The 17,716-nt window shown below is 30.4% G+C and overlaps 1 protein-coding gene across 1 annotated transcript; it reads right to left on the bottom strand.

The window, feature by feature from the left end:
• Positions 1-9,925: 9,925 nt before the first annotated feature.
• On the bottom strand, positions 9,926-14,563 carry LOC129307795 (uncharacterized). The gene is made up of 7 exons (XM_054948703.1): positions 14,479-14,563; positions 13,915-14,391; positions 13,670-13,822; positions 12,085-12,162; positions 11,324-11,371; positions 10,770-11,200; positions 9,926-10,598 (listed from the first exon to the last, which is right to left on the bottom strand). The coding sequence occupies exons 1-7, from the start codon at positions 14,501-14,503 to the stop codon at positions 9,981-9,983; spliced, it is 1,830 nt and encodes a 609-aa protein (XP_054804678.1). The 5' UTR covers positions 14,504-14,563; the 3' UTR covers positions 9,926-9,980.
• Positions 14,564-17,716: the final 3,153 nt, after the last annotated feature.

Raw genomic sequence — 17,716 nt, 5'->3', positions numbered from 1 at the left:
TGTTCTATCAGGTGTTTTTAGTCCTATTTGACGTGTACAAAGTGTTCTCACAGGTTTGTAACCAATAGGATGAGATTTGGACAATTTTGAAAATAATTTTTACTAAAAAACTGTACTTTTGCATTCGGGTGTTCAAATCTTAATCCAACCATTGGATTTCTTTAAAATTTGGATCACAAGTAATACTTTTTATATGTTTCGTGTGGGCTTTAGAATCACATTGATTGGGCATCGGATGGAGAAACGACGCACTCCAAAATTTGGTCCAGAGGAGCTGTCATGACAGCAAAAGTGTTGTCATGACAGCAACGGTGATGATGTTGCGACATACACAAAATTCAATCCATCCATTGAATTTTTTTTTCAAAATTTGGTATTCTAATAGTACTCTTTAAAAGTGACATGTGGGCTTTGAAATCGCTCCAATCGGAGGTCGAATGATGAAATGGTGCACTCCGAAAGTTAGTCCAGAGGTGCTATCATGACAACTTTTTGACAGCAAGAATGACCAAATTTGTAACATGTGTAATTTTTAATTTGACTAATGGATCTTTTTAAAATTTGGTACACTTATAGTACCCTTTGAATGTGACGTGTGAGCTTTAAAATTAATTCGATCGGAAACCGGATGATAGAACGGCGCCTCCCGAAAGTTGGCTCTGGAGGGCTATCATGACAACATCTTTTTACCCTGCTTTCGCTTACCTTGCTTCTGTGCATTATAGGTAAAACTTATAAATTATTCTTAAAAAAAGTTTTAAATGTTTATTTTGCAATCATGTATCTATTTAGTGATTTATATGATTTATTTCCCAAGTTAGTTTTAGGATTAACTCCTTAACCACACTTAATTTATTTGAATTGTGTGATTTTTGAATAATATTTAGGGCAACTGTCACAATATGTCACCTACCACGTGTGTGTGCTCATGCCATGTTACTTGCCACCTTGTACCACTTCACCTATCTACTACCGTGTCACATATTTATTACATAAACCAAAACCCTTGACTTTCTAACTTTCAAGTTTTATGCTATCTTTCTTTACTAATTTGAGTTGGCAATTCATTATGTTTATGAGCTATGAGTTGTTGCCACCCCTGCCCCTCAAATCAACTAATTCTTCCTCAGTTTTCCAAACCCTTTGGTCAATGCTTAACATCAGATGTCAGAGTTTCTTCAAAACCTTATCATTATTTTGTAGTTCATGTAGAGCGTTTTTACCTTGGCACGTGTTAACCTCATTCCTGCTCTCCTCATATGTTTAAACACCATAGGAACATAGACTTTTAGTAACCTAACGCCACAAATAGTACAAAACAATGAAATCCTAACTAATAAGGGAAGTGTACATGTCTCACGTAATTGTCATGACTATTAGGAAAACAATTTTGAAACAATCCAAAAAGCTATAAAGCAACCAAGCTCTAATACTAAAAATATAACATCCTAAAATACTGACACATTTTTTCAAAATATTTTAGTAAAACTTGCACAGGTTAGAACAGTGGGATTCCCAAAAACACATTATTCAGCCTAGAACATATGGCCCAAAAATCTCGAATAAAAAGAAGACAACAATATTCATAATTGATTTGATAATTCAAATAACTAGAATTCAACCCACTTCAAAGCCAACAATATTCATAATTAATTATTATTATTTTATAAATGTTAGTCAATCACGAAGAAATTGTTGTTAAAATGCGTGGAGTTTTAAAATCCCTAACTTATAATTGTTCATGTCATATTAACAAGTAACATTTATAAAATAACAACAATTCATTTGAAATTAACAATAATCTATTGTGGTTTTAATAAGTTAGAAAAACTGATAGGAAGGATTAGTTGTACTTGTTAATCATTCATTAATAAGTATCCGTTTAGGTTTTGATAATAACCTATTTGTGTACATTGGGACATTTAACAAGCAAAATATGTGAAGTTTTAAAGTCCTTGATTTATAATTGTCAATGTTAGATTAACAAGTAACATTTATAAAATAACAAAAATTTATTCAAAATTAACAATAATCTATTGTGATTTTAATAAATTAGAAAAATTGATAGAAATGATTTAGTTGTACGTATTAGTCATTCATTAAGAAATATTTGTTTGGATTTTGACAACAATTTATTTGTGATTGATATCAATATATCAGGACATTTAACAAATAAAATTCGTAAAGTTTTAAAGCCCCCAATTTGTAATTATTCATATCAGATTAACAAGTAACATTTGTAAAATAATAAATTTTATTTAAAAATTAACAACACGTCATTATATTATTACATAGAAGTAGTTAAAAGCTTAATTTACTACTCAATTTTTTTTTTTGCTACATATGTTTAAAGGGCTTGTGGCCATGCTTTTTAGGTAGTCAAGAGTTATGGGATCAAACCCTTTCTTAGCCACCTAAACTAATTATTTTTTAAATAAAATATTGTCGGTGTTAGAGTTTTGATGACTTGCCCCCTCTGGTAACAGGAGCTCCTGTGGCCTCACCGTTGGCGGTGGTGCAATAGCCGGTGACGATGGGTCTTTTTTGTTTTTGGTTCTTTAACTACTTGAGTGGTATTTTAGATTTTTTATTTTAAAAATTAATTTCAATCAAGAATAAGGGATAACAATGTAATTTTAAAATTAATTGATCCTTAATTGATATTAATATTACTCATATGTCCTTGGATGCTATTTTCCCTGAAACATTGCTCTGGCCCCCTCTCTACCTGATTCCGTAATTTTGCAGCATGGCAGACGAAGAAAGACGCACTGGCCTTTCACGCAGACCTCAGGGTATTATAATAATACCCGGGCGTCTGATCAAAGTGGGTTGGGCCACCGACTTTGATTATCCAATTATTATATTGAAATTTTTAATTAAATAATTTTATGTATATGTATATATTATAAAAAGTTATTTATTCATGTATATATTAACAATTTCCGCCAACATGAAAGTTTTTAGTTTCGGCTGATTTTGTGTCTTTTACCTAAATAACTTATTAAATAATTAACTAATTATAATAAGGTAATTTAAAACTTATTTTATATTTTAAATAACTCTCCTTAATCACCTAATTATATGATTTTCTCTATTTTCTATAAATTATCTTTTTAACTGTTTTTTTAGAAGAAATATCTTTACTCAAATAATTACATAATAAATTTTAATTACCATGAAATGTCATCCAAATATTATAAAATTCTAAAAATAAAAATTTTAAGATATTACATCTATTCAGTTGAACTAAATTCACCAATGATTTAATATATATTATTATTTAACTATACATATAAATAAAATAAAATAATATTAAAAATACACACATATATTATATTTTAGTTTTAATTATTAATACGATAAATAATTTATATTTATATTCACATCACTCTTTATATTATATTTTTAAATAAAATATTATTTTTATAAGAAAAATGAACTTAAAATGAAACAAATATTAAATATTAATTAATTTTATTATAAACATTCTAATTAGTTTTTAAATTTATTTTTTTAAAATAAAAATAATTAAATATATAATTAAACATCATTGCTAAAAAGTCAATTACTTGTAATAATTAGCTTAAAATAGAATCTCTTGCTAATAAAAGTGGGAATAAGCCATGCTTCTATTAGGGACTTATGTCCTAACTTATTTTAAGTTTAACTTAACTTATTTATTAAATAAACTCAAATCGAGTTCAAGCATTTAATTATACCAATGCAAATAAATAGGCTAGATCTTTTTTTTTTTTCTTTTTTTAAGGATGGGTGCACATGTTCACACACGTGCACATTTTATTTCCATCCCCTATTGGCTAATTCTCTATATAACACTTTTAATATTTTATTAATTATTTTATTTTAAAGAAGTATAAAAATGTATTGTTAATTTTCTCGCTAAGAATCTTAATGAAGAATACTATTTTTCTCATTAATTATCTTATTTTAAAGAGAAATTAGCAATCTTTCAATATCTTGACATTTTAGAGTGAAAGAGATAATCCCTCACTAATTCACATTGATCATCTTATTTTACAGAAGAACGCTAATTTTCTTGCTAATTATATTCTTTTTAGAAATAAATTAACAGTTTCTCGCTATTTTTTCTTTGCTAATTTTTAGTTAGAATATGAAATTAATATCCCTCACTAATTGAATATTTTAGAAAAAAATAGATGATTTCTCATTAAATTATCTCGCTAATTCATATTTTTTTAATAATCCATGTAACACTCTAGAAATCTCAACTCCTATTTTTCTTGAAAACTTTAACTTTTAAATTCATACTATAATAGAAAAAAGTCTACTATGATAATAAAAAGTAAACCATACATTTTGCTAAAAGAAAAAGTAAACTGTACATTTCAAAAATGTTATTATGGTATAAAGAACTATCTCGATAATTAATAATAGCGATCCTTTTTATAAAGTATGCTATGATTGAAGAAAAAAGGTTCTTCTTATAATAAAATATCTCTTAAAATAGATTATCATGATAGAAAAGGTTTAAACATATAAAAGAAGCCTACTATGATAATTAAGGAACTAAATAGGTTACTTAAATAAAAATCAATGAAAAATAATATTAAAGTAAACAAACCTAATGAAAAACATTACTACATAAAATGTACCTAAGTGGATCCCAAACTATATTCCAAATGAATATTATTTGTTTTGCAATCACAAATAAACATTGAAGCATGAGCCCTATTTAACCTTTCCATAAGCTTTTTTAAAATTCTCATACCCTAATATATTATATTTAAATCTCAAATCTTCCCTAATATCATAATTTCATCAATCTATATTTCAAAAATTCATCAAAAAATAAATTGAAAAATAAAAAATCATCCTCAAGCCTTTGTAACATTTATTCACACTTAAATAAACATCTAATAATTATGTATTTATCCCAACATCTAAGATTAAACATAAACTCAACTATAGAAGTCTAGGGTTTAACTCAAAATTCTCCAATTCAAATTCCAACCTCAAATAAAATATTTTATAATATTTATTATACTCCCAATAATCTCAACAATTAAAATCATCACAAGTTTGAATTTTACATAAGAAACTCTAATGTGAAAATCAACTTATATCTCTAGGAAATATAGGTAGAATGGGTGATTAGAAACTCACCTCAAGTGATTGCATAACCTAAAATGATTGCATAACCTAAAAAACCAAAATAGCCCTCTCTATGGTTTCCTCTCCCTCTCACATTTTTGGCTGAAACATGGAACATGGACCCCTTTAACACACTCGTCTATGCACAGTCGTGACGGTCTTGGCCTTAAGTTGTGTCCGCGCGTGGTTCAGCACTGTGTTGTACTCGTTTGTGCGTGGTCAAATGCTTCATAGGCCGATTCTACGTGCCCTTTTGGATCCAATTTGGCCCAATTACATATTTTGGACCCTAACCTACACTCTAATGTAACTCTAAGCCTAATTTAATCCATAATTAGATGCCTAAACAAATGGTTAACTCCAAATAATTTTAAATGAAAATTTTATTTCCTAATTTAAACCTCAAACAATATAAATTCCTAAATTTTAAATCCTCAATAAAGCCTCAATTTCACAATTTATTTATTATCTAAAAATTAAGATGTTACAATTCACAATCCTTAATTTAGAAGCACATGTCATGAAATTTAAAAAAAATACAAATTAAATTCATTAAAATACCACTAATCTTACCCTTGCACGTTATGTATACAAAATAACATCCCTACAATAAGCTGTTTTGCCTCAAAGTACAAAGCTAATACTCGAGCTTGCTGTTGCTGAATCTTGAGACTAGTATCATGATGAGCAAAGACATTATGAAGATAGACAAAGACATCATTAGAACAGATAAAGACAAGCTTCAATCATTCAATATATGTCAGAAATATTGAACAATTACAATGTAATAGTCTAATAGTTGCCTCCACCTCCACATATTAGATGGTTATACTTACAATCGCCCAATAAGAAACATCATTTGTAAGGTTTTTTTTTTTGTTAGTAGTGAATGTTTCATAATTCACTTGCAAAATATTTTGGACTTGAATTCTAGTGTTGTAGATTTATGGGTGAATCTATCGAGAATTAAACTCCCTTTTAAAATATATATATATATATATATATATATTGTTAGAAACTGCTCAATAGAGCTTTAGATTCCGGAGATGTGCTCACTGCTCAATGATCATCTTTTAAATAACAATTTGTTATGTGCTTTTTGGCTGTCCTGACTCCTAATCATGATTCCTTAAATCATATCTTCACAATCCGTTATTTTGATATTGCCAATTAAGGACTAGAGAATTGGCTCTCCTGTTTAGTTAGAATTCTAGCAGTGAATATGAATAACTCCTTCAATCTATGATTGTGCTGCTTAATTTAAATTAGTGGAAAAGAAATGAAGCGATTCTTAATTGCTGCTTTTAAAAGAATTAGCCATGTTTTTATGCATTATATGAAATTTAAAATGTAAATCATAATGTTCGCGTACAGTTTGTTATAAATCCATGTCTACTTCATATTATATAATTAAGAAAATTAGTTAAATGTATTTTAGTGAATTAAATTGGTACCAAAGCAGAAATAATTTTTAAATTCACTATCAAATTTCTTGATTTCCATCCCGAAATGCAGCATGCTGCCCAGGCTTGCCAGTGATATCCCCAGCATTTTATAGGCTGGGCAGAATCTGGCTGCCTTGCTAATTGGCGGTGCCTCGCCCATCATATGTAAAGAAAATATCATTAAATCAAGCATGATAAATAACATATTAAGAAGCAAACATATTCAATACTTTTACAATAAATATAAATATTATGATACAATATATATACTCCTTAATTAAATCCACAACATCAAAGTACAAGTTTCTAGCTTGAAAGATGAACAAGTCTGAACACAATATCCATAGTGGAACACGAAATAACATCCATAATCTATTAAAAAAAAAATACATAACATGACTTACGTCCAAGTGTTTAACAAGGCAACAAAAAGATTGTAATTAATTAAAGTCTCAAGTGCAAATGGCATGTGATTAATCGATCTCCTCAAAGTACACAAAAGAGGAGCATTTGGAAAAAAAAAATATAAATATATATAAAAATTAATATGCCATAAGGGAAAAAAGAAAGAAAGAAGAAATCTACTTAAGAAATGAATGAATGAAACATTATGAAGACTTAAGCATAACAAGAACATCAATATAAACTTCAGTGAGGGTGATTTATATATATATATATATATATATATTCCTTAATAAAACCACAATTTCAATGACAGGAGTCAAGGAGTATTTGAATTTTTTAAAAATCCTCCTTTGTCTCACTGACCCTAAACACGTAGTTTAACATTACTTTTTGTGATGATGGAACCTTTAATCCCTCAAATTTATTTCAACTATTGATTTCGTTTTTCAAGTTTAATTTTTATTGATTTAGTCTCTTACACTTTCTTAACTTATAATGTTAGTCCTTTAAGTTTAAAAATTAATGTAAAGTATTTTGATGAATTGGCATGTATATATAGCTAAATAAAAATAAATTAGCTCTTAAATCAATTTCTTTTTATTAATCTAGTTCTTTACACTGTAATTTGTTCTTTATTTTTTAAAATTTCTAAGTTTATTTTTTCTACCTAAATAATTTCATATTTTTCATAAACCTACATGACTGCCACTGATATTCTGTTATCTATGTTAACCCAAATTGATAATTGAAAAAAATTTAAAAGACTAAATTGATAAAAAAATAAACTTAAATGACCAAATCAATAATTAAAATAAATTTTAAAAAACTAATTCAATGGAGGATTCAACTTATGATATAATAATTAAATTTAAAAATAATATTATGTACAGTATATGCAAAAAATTATATTAAAGTATTAAATAATATAAAAGTAAACTTAAATATTTCATTGAGAGTTAGCATACTCACATGGTAATAACAAATGTGATAGCATTGAAAATAAACTCCAAACTCATATAATGAGGGTGTCGTTGAAAAGAAAAATGAAATTCGATTTTCAGAAACCAAATCCAAACTCCAATTCAACTCTGATCTGAATACACTCTGTCTTTCATTCAAGAAAAATGTTCGCAACAATGCAATAAAAAAAAGGAGCCTACAAGAACAAGAGGAAAGAAAAAAAAAATGACGGAACATAAAGAAACAACAAAAGAACTCAATCAGCGCCAACTACATCATCAGGGGCAGAAGTGACAGGGAATGACTTGAGAGCAGCAACCGCATCCGAGGTCAGAATATCAGACAAAGAAAGTGTTGGTTCGTTCATCCACCCGATCAGGCACACTTCCTTAAAAGCTATCCTGACTTGAGTTTCAAACCTAGTCTTGATTCAGGCCTTGAAGTCTTAGAAGGGAGAAAGGCAGAGGTTGGGGCCTCTAGTTAGGCCTATATCTCTAAGAATCTCCTTACCCAACGGCCTTATAGAGATAGGGGAAGTAACTGTACGGGTGAAACATCAGTTGTTTGATTACCCCATCTAGGAGTAAAATTCAAGGAAAACCCAACCTTAGACGTTAGAGCTCTGCAATATAATCGTAAATGATACTTCTACACTTCCAATCATAGTAATCATCAGACTGATTAAAGGAGATACAATTGGCAAGGAGTTTACAATCAGTTTCAAATATAATCTTGTCATGTCCCAGATCATTAGCAAGCATCAAGGCGTGCTTTAGATAGAGCAAGCGCTTCTGTCAAGAAGGCGGAGAGGGACTTAGTCTTATCAATAAAACCCCATTGAAAAGCTCCTACAGAATTTCGACGGATAATTTCAATAGCAGCAAATTCCGATTTATCTGAGAAGGTGGTCTCTCCAACAAACATCCTCTTCTACACCGCTGATTACGTCTTGATCGGGCACGGGAGTATAATAAACAGACCAAAATTCATTATGAGAAGCTATTAGTTCAAGTACTGTTTCATGTCTAGGGTCAGTAAAATTGGACACTTTCCCATTTCTCTTCTTCCAGATATACCATAAGATCCAACAAATGAAGGCAATATCACACTCAGTTAGACCACTTATAGCATCACAAATAGATTCCCACCAAGCTCCAAAAATCTAACAGCAAGACTACACCCAAACCAAAGAGCAGGCCTGACCCAACTACATAAGAAGAAAAGATGTTCTCGGGTCCCTGTCTCAATACTACAGATTGGACATACCTGACATCATATTTACCATTAGATCACAAACTCTACCATGCTCCACAATAAAGGAACGGTTATTCTCAGGTTCATCAGGAAAAGTAACATTAGGAACCCATCTAGCATTCCATATTCTAATAGATTTTCCATCTCCAACATCCCAAAGAAGATTCTTGCTCAAACAGTCATGACCATCCAGAATACTAGACCAGCACCAAGACGCCTTATAGCCCTTCTTTTCATCAACAACTTCATTTTTAGGGAAGTAAATACTCTTGAGAACTCTTGCTCATAATTCCTCTGCCTTCTGTAATAACCTCCATGCTGTTTTACACCATTTTGGATGGTCGAAATAAATTTATCTATTGAAATACTGTTCCATTTTGGAGAGCTGTAAATCAACAAATTCTTTTTTTTTTTTTTAATAACCGCCTTATAGTCATTATATAAATTCGACGGTTACTCTGATATTCAACTTTCACGGTTTGTATTCAGATCAATAGTTTTATGTGTACTAGCACTTCTCATCTTCATTAACTCCTTGCTATCATCATCTTATCATCCTTCTTCAACAACTGACGTTATAATATCTCTCAATATAATGAACCATGTTGGCTCCTGCTTCAAGACTGAACCGCATAAGTTGAATTCACAGTGACCAGTACACAATCCGTTTTAAGTATACTAATAAATTATTTATTCAATAGAAAATTAATACATGTAGTGTTTAACTCCAAATGAAAAAGGGAAAGAAAATACATATGGTAAGATGTGTAGTACACACATTCATGGCCACTTGCTCACCTTCTTGTTTAAAATGCCGCGACCATAAGTAGAAGAAATTATTTCGACAAGAAGAGGGAATTGTAATAACACAAAGAGGGTTATTGGAACACTAGCAAGCATAATAACAGGGAGAAAAGCCCCTAAACGTGACGAGTTATGTTCCAACAATATGATTATTGTTGCAGAAAATGCTATCAACATAGTTGCAATGGAGAGAAAAAGTGTAGAAAGGCCTATGATCAGTTTTTTAGGCAAGGAGTAAAGGAAATCTTCTTCTGCATACCGCGACGTGAGGATTCCTAAGAATGTGAGCACAGAAGTAGTAGAAGCAAACAATGACAATGCATCTGAAATTAAGAAAACCTTGAACAACTTTTCCTGTAGGAAAATTGGATACCCAGAAGTTTGATCATTCCCTCCTGGAACTGTAAAAGCTGCTGTAAACATGATGGTGATGATCAGAGCACCCACAACTGAGCAAGAAGATGCAGTATCTTTCATCCATTTCTCGCCTTCATTCCTCAGTTCTTTGTGATTTATTTTTAAGCATTCTAGAGGAGTCAACCAATCGCAATTCCGAAACAAACTATATCCGGGAGCCACCACACTCTCTGCTGCCTATATTAAAAAAAAGTTCTGATCAATCGTATCTAATTAAAATCTTTGATTCTTCACTTTTTTTTTCGAACACACGCACATATCTGTGTGTGTTACATCTAGTCAAACAAAATCATCAAAAAACCCCGCACACACGCGTGCAAAAGCATTTAATTATACTTCACTTCTAACCTTGAACCACTGCATTTCTCTTTGCAGTTGCAGAGCGGCACCAGATATGCTGTTCAGTCTTGAAGCCGGAGCCAACATGGCTACTTCATGCAGAAAGGTGTTGCTGGAGGATGCGCTGATTAATGATACAACATTATCCTTAAATCGAAACCCATGGAGGAGGTTGAAAATCTCATTTTGACGAAATGAAATACCAGAGAAGAATATGTTCCCATTTGGATCAGGAAGAGTGGCAAGAGTGATTAGAACTGGGTTTGATTTCAATGCTCTTAACAAAAACTCAGCTTGCCCATTCCTAGCTGCAGTATGGAGCGCTTCTGTAATATGTGTTTCTTTATCCTGATCCAGAAATTTTAGTTTCTCACAAACAAAGTTCAAAATTTCATCTGATTGTGTATGTTGCAGCTTCTTCTTATACATTTCCTTCATTCCTGGACAATTGGTCGCTCAAAATATATACAAATTAATGTTGAAGTCCATTTTTAGTCATGAGAACAAAACAAATAAAAGAATCCAATATATTCAACCTTTGGGCAACTTTTTCACTCGCATACCTGACAAATTATAGATGTGGGAGATGAGCAAGTGCAGTAGATTTAACCCTGTTGAGATGGAATTTTGTTACAGTCCAATCATTCGAAAGGATTACACGTACACACAAAGGATATGTATGCATATGTTTGTTTTGTATGTATATATAGATAAAACCTTGTACAAATTTAATTTCAAATTTAACATTTTGACAAACCTGATCATTAATTTAATGTATGTTGAACAAAATAAAGATTTTTAATCCGCATTTTTATATTTTATTATGGATCAAAGATCATTTTTCTCCTTAAATTTTGTTTTGAAGAGCATTGAGTACCATGTATTGAAGGTATGACAATATTTCCTAAACAATTTTTTCAAGGCCAAAATTACCCTTTCATTAAAGTCACATCATCTTATCCGTTATTTACTGACATGAAATAGTTGTGGGTCCATATATAGTAAAAACAAGACATTCTAATCTATTTTACCAGTGTTTTGCCTTTAAAGTCAAACATGGTCAAAATGGGTTATAATGTCTTGTTGTCATTGTACATGGGTCTCACAATTATTCCATCATAGCAGAAAAGGGAAGATGATAAGTTTTTGATAGAAAGATGATTTTACTTCAGAAAAATTGTTTAGAAAGGATATTACTTCACCTTCAATACAAAAAGCCCAACACTATAAAAAAAATTTAGGAAAAAAAATAGTCTTTAACCCTTTGTCATATGTCCTACTTGATTTCATCTTCTAATTCATTAGCAGATGGAGCATACTGTACCTCGGGCTTTGTTACTCTCGCTTTCTTGTTCCGTGTCTACACAAGAATGCTCCGTGGCAGTGGTTGGTATTTTGGTATCTTCCACCCAAAATGTGATCAGAGATGGAGAAACGTAAGCTTCTTTGAATAATATAGAGTGATAAAAGAACAAATTAATTGAGCGAGGCTATTAATTTTTAAGATTATGAGGCCTGTTTGGTTTTGGTTCTCATTTTTTTATTTTTGAAAGCGGTTTTTTCGTACGATTTTTAAAATTATTTTTAAAATAAAAGGAAAATCTATTTGGTTATGTCAATCAAAAAATAATTTTAGAATTAAAAATGGATTGACAGTGATGGTTATAGGTAATTGATGATTGTGATTAATAATAAAAATTAATCAAGGTAGCTATAATTTTCAATAATTAAATGTTTTGAATTTTAAAAACAAAAAAAATAAAACAAAATTTTTTTTTATTTTTAAAAATAAAAAATAAAAATAAGTTTGGAAACAACTAAATGAAAAACACTTATCCAAATAAATTTTTAAATTTTTCTGTTTTTAAAAAACAAAAAATAATTTTTAAAAATAGAAAACAAACAAACCCTTAATTTGCCTCTTTCTGTGTACTTCTCACTACAAGATGTGCTCAATATCATCCACATGAAAATTTAAAGGCTTGGTTTGGTTGCTCATCATGTGATGAGCAATCTGGAACCATCCAAATAATGTAAATAGTCTAGATCAATTTTTTTTAATTTTCTAATAATTAAAATAAAAATATAAAAAATAATAAATTTATTTTACTATCAATTTGGATAATATAAATTTAAAAAGGTCTTGCCGTTTGGCTCAAAACTCGAATAGTATATGGTTGAAGACTTAAAATAGAAAAAGTGAGAGGAATCTTTGCTAATAATATGGTAATGAATTGCTTAATGCCAGATTGAAGCTTCTTCTTCAATGCTAGAAAGATATTCCTATTGGTAGCAAGGCTGATTTATTTAATCCGTCTAAAGGAGTGCGGCAAGGAGATCCAATCTCCCCTTACCTCTTTGTCATTTGTAAAGAGAAATTGGCTTATTTAATCTAGGAGAAAATGGAAGGTGAGGAAAGGAAACCTATCAGATTTGGTAGAATAAGCCCTCCAATATCTCATGTATTTTTTGCTAACAATATTATCTTATTTTCAGAGACATCTATCTCAGGTTGAGGTCATTGAGACTGCTTCAGTCGTTTCTGTAGTAGTTTGGGCCTGAAGGTGAATGCTTTCAAGACTCAGTTAACCGTCTTAAGTGCATAGTTTGAATATGACCCCAAGCCAATGAGTCTTCAAATGAGTAGTTTGTATATGTTAAGGAATTATAGTTAATTATAGTAGTGATATAAAGTTAAAATAACTTGAGCTTCACTATCAATATGTCATGTTTAGTGCACAATAATAAAATTGCCTTTAATAGAAGGATACTTATGAGCAGTCAAAAAATATTACTCGTCATCATATATAGTTGAGCATTCTAGCTAGCATATAAATAAAAGTGCAAACAACATATAGAAAATGTAGGAGGAAAATATGAGGCAGTTGAAAGCAGAAACATGTACTAACAGTGATAAATCCATCGCTGCCAGCACCAATGTTGACTTGTGTTGAGAGAATATTTAGGAACAAAGCCCGCAATCCTTCGAATCACTCTGGTCCCGGCATAGTCAGGAGCGAAAAGCAGTTCTGTGCATCGACGAAGCAAATCCAGTGCAATATCTATTCATATAGAAAGAGAGATGGAGTATCAAAAGAAACACTTTGTGTGATAACTCTCTAGAATTTGTTGCAAGCTATGTAAGTTCTGTTACCAAGATTTCCAGAGGATAAACATGCACTGAGAAGGGTAGCACCTGACAAAAGGCCATTTTCTGGTTTCAAGACTCGCAAAGGAGTACGAGAATAGAGATAGCACCCCATTTTGTCGTGGCCGCACCGAAAAGCCAATGCAACTGGAAGCCATGAAGATCCTGCAACGGGAATTTCAAGTGCATTGCTATGTTTTTGGATCAAGCATTTTGCAATAGGAATGAGTCCACGATATGTTGAGGCTGTCATAAGTGGAGTAAAGCCACGGGCATCGAGGATTTCAAGATACTCGGGTGGGACTAATCTCAACAACTCCTCTACGATGCCCACATGGCTGAACTTTGCAGCCACATGAAGAGCTGTTTCGCCTGTTATAGCAGAGAGTTGTGCGTTCAAGCAACTAGGATGGGCATCTATGATTACTTTTGCCGCGGACCACTTGTTCTCATATATTGCCTTGTATAGCTTCCCTATCATCTCTGGAATTCATTCATTGGCCAAATCTCAAGCTACACATTTCATCCAAACACATTCAACAAACACTAACGATATATAATTGCGCTTACCTCCGTCTGCTGCTGCTTGTTCCATGTCTGTTTCTGTATCAGATTTTTCACTCTCGATTTTTGAAACTTGGAAGCGTGAATACAAGAGTCACCGGTTACAATGTCTCAGACATATTATAGCATGTGCTCATTTCCCTAATGGTCCTAATAAACAAATTAAATTGACGGAATGTTGACTGAAACAGTTGGCAATAAGTGAAAAACAGCTGGCAACAATGGAAAAAGTTAAAAAGTAATAAGGCAACTAAAACTTCAATTTTGTCTTGAGTCTTTGACGGGGAGGGATTTGTGACATTAATCATCCAGAAGATATCAGCTATAGACCTATGGAGGCGATTTATATTAAAGAGAGACCATAGGATTCTAAAATTGCATTGCAATCCTTTAGTACTCGGCTGGAATTGAGTTTCTATAAGAAAAGATGACATTATCCCTAAAGTTTAAAATAATAAGTAAAAAAAAAAAAAACTCACGTGTTAAAGTTTGAATGTGTTGTTAATTTTGAATAACTTGTTATCAAAACTCGAATAAATAATTATTAATGAAAGACTAATATTTGCACAATTAATTATATCCTATCAATTTTTCTATCTTATTAAAGTTTAAATATGTTGTTGTTAATCATGAATAGAATATTGTCAAAACCTAGATAGTGTGTTGCTAATCTCTAGCACGCGGTTTTTTTTTTAATTATTATTTTAAACTTTAGGGGTAATGTCTTCTTTTCCCATAAAAATATAATTTCACTTGGGTACCAAGGAGCTGCAGTGCAACTTCTGAATCTTACAGTCTTTCTTTGATATAAATAACCTCTAGGAGTTTTCAGCGGATATTTTCACTTAATTATATTGAATATGCATGTAACATTTTAATTTTTTTTCTACGTACATTGACACCTCTATGTAGTACCTTGCCTTTGCTGAACATGCTTGGTTGGGTAAGCATTTAGAGGCCACCGTTTGGTTTTTAAAAAGATGAGAATGGAATGGACTAAAAAAATAAAGATAAATCAAAATGTAAAGGAATAAACCAATCATATTCTCATAAAAAGATAAAGGTAATTTAATTCATGAACAGTTAGGAGTTAAGATTCAAGAAATTTGTAGGCCGAAGGGTATGCTGTGATTGCTACATTTTTTTGGGTTTATCTCATGAAAAACATGACACAACAGGATAAATGTGCAATGAACATATCATGTTAAAATGAAAATTTCATTCTCATCCTTTTCAAGTGACGAGCAAACACTCTCAGAGTATTAGTGATTTTATACTTTAATCCATTTGCGCATAGTATGTGTTTGTGGGCACAAAAGCAGGTTGGAGTTGGCCAGGAAATGCTATATTAAAGAAATTAACAATATCACCCTATTAAAACACTCTCATTCATCTAACAAAATTGCCGGCCAAGTTGGTTATAGGAACTAGCAAATGGCCGAAAATTTTATATTTTTTTAACAACAAAATATACTTGTTTTGATGAAAAAGAAAATTAAATAGATGAATTATCTAAATTTATTTATGTGGGACAAGCCGAGATGACCTTTTGTTCAACTCTAACTCCAACTAAACATAAATAAACCCTAAAAAAAAATAATGATAATAAGTTGATTGCAATTTGCAAATTCACTCATATGGAAGCACATAACTCTATTCTTTTTGAAATAATATATACTTTTATAAATATGGATATAGAACTTTTGAGATCAAAGGCCTAGCCTAAGGCCAAAGCCATATTAATATATATATATATATATATATAAATGTTTTAAATAAAATTCATGCCTGATACATTGTCATATATCTATTAATTATATCCATATGGCTTATTTCTTGATGGTTTAATTAATTAAGATAATTGATAATTGGGGAATTAATTAAAGAAACGGATCAAGAATCCATGCTTTTTCGTGCCTGAAGGAAAAGCACCGGCTTTTCCTTTAATAAAAGCATGAATTATAATCTCAAACAGACAAGTAAAAAGAAGAGGTGTCTTTTCCTTTTAATAAAAGCACAAATTATAATTTCAAGCCAGCAGACAAGAAAAAGAATTGTTTTTCCTTTAGGTTATAGAGTATTTTTCGTCCTTTAATTTTATAAAATAATTGTTTAATCCTCTAATTCTAACACTATTAGTTTTAAATAATTATTTTTCATCCTAAACATTGTTATTTTAAAATAATTAAACTTAATATATTAATATTTTAAAATATTTTGTTAACATTTAAAAGTTAAATGTAGGAATTTCTTGTTGATGAAACTAATGACATTAGAGTTAAATGACTAACTCATATATTTAAGTAGTAATATAATATAATCTGAATGTGATCAAGACAAGATTGAATAAAATATTTTATTACACTCTGTTTCATTCATATAATAGATTATTTAAATTATATTGTTTGTAAAATAGTGCTACCCAAGCTACCAAATAAAAAAAGTTTAGTTGCCCTTTGAATTTAAAAAATTAAACATATTTATGAAGTGCTAACCATATATTATATTATCATTTTAATTTGATCATAAAAGAAAAATAATAGATACAGAAATATTAGAACCTTTAGATAGTATGAACTAAATGTATTATGAGTAATACTTTAATAGTTAAAGTTTAAATCATCATCATTGTCTTTTAAAAAAAATTAGTATTTTAAATTGGGGGATCAATTTTGTAGCAAAAATGCCAAAACATGATGAAGAAAAAAGGAATAGACAGAGCATTTCTATTAATTTATATATATATATATATATATAATATTGATTAGTCATGTAAAAGACTAGAGAACAAAAGGATCACAAAATTAAATTAATTTATATTTAAACGGTGATATAAGCATGTCTTAATTAAAAAGACTTTTATTGTTATTTGAATAATTAATTTTTTGGAGAAATAGATGATTTTTTTACTGTGAAAAAAATAATAAAAAGATGTAAATTTATAATTTTAAAAATTTTAAAAATTTAAAAACTATTTTTTTTCTTGCAGGTTAGCCTGCTAACGCACCAACCCACTGTAGCTTGGTATAATTCAACCCATACAAAATGCGGGCTATGCCAACCAGCCCTTAATCATGATTCCTTAAATCATATCTTCATCAATCCGTTATTTTGATATTGCCAATTAAGGACTAGAGAATTGGCTCTCCTGTTTAGTTATAAATTCTAGCAGTGAATATGAATAACTTCTTCAATCTATGATTGTGCTGCTTAATTTAAATTAGTAGAAAAGAAATGAAGCGAT

Source organism: Prosopis cineraria, unplaced genomic scaffold (assembly GCF_029017545.1).
Source record: "Prosopis cineraria cultivar Desert tree isolate PC_DT_omini unplaced genomic scaffold, ASM2901754v1 PC4, whole genome shotgun sequence".
NCBI classification, from domain to species: Eukaryota; Viridiplantae; Streptophyta; class Magnoliopsida; order Fabales; family Fabaceae; genus Prosopis; species Prosopis cineraria.
The sequence above is the reverse complement of the archived record's forward strand: the minus strand, read 5'-3'. Positions and strand labels throughout refer to the sequence as shown.

Coding starts and splice junctions, on each gene's coding strand:
- LOC129307795 (XM_054948703.1), bottom strand. CDS start 14,503: ATGGAACAAGCAGCAGCAGACGGAG. Junction 12,163..13,669: donor GCAGCGATGGATTTATCACT/GTTAGTACATGT, acceptor TTTGGGTGGAAG/ATACCAAAATACCAACCACT. Junction 10,599..10,769: donor GAGAAATGCAGTGGTTCAAG/GTTAGAAGTGAA, acceptor TTTTTAATATAG/GCAGCAGAGAGTGTGGTGGC.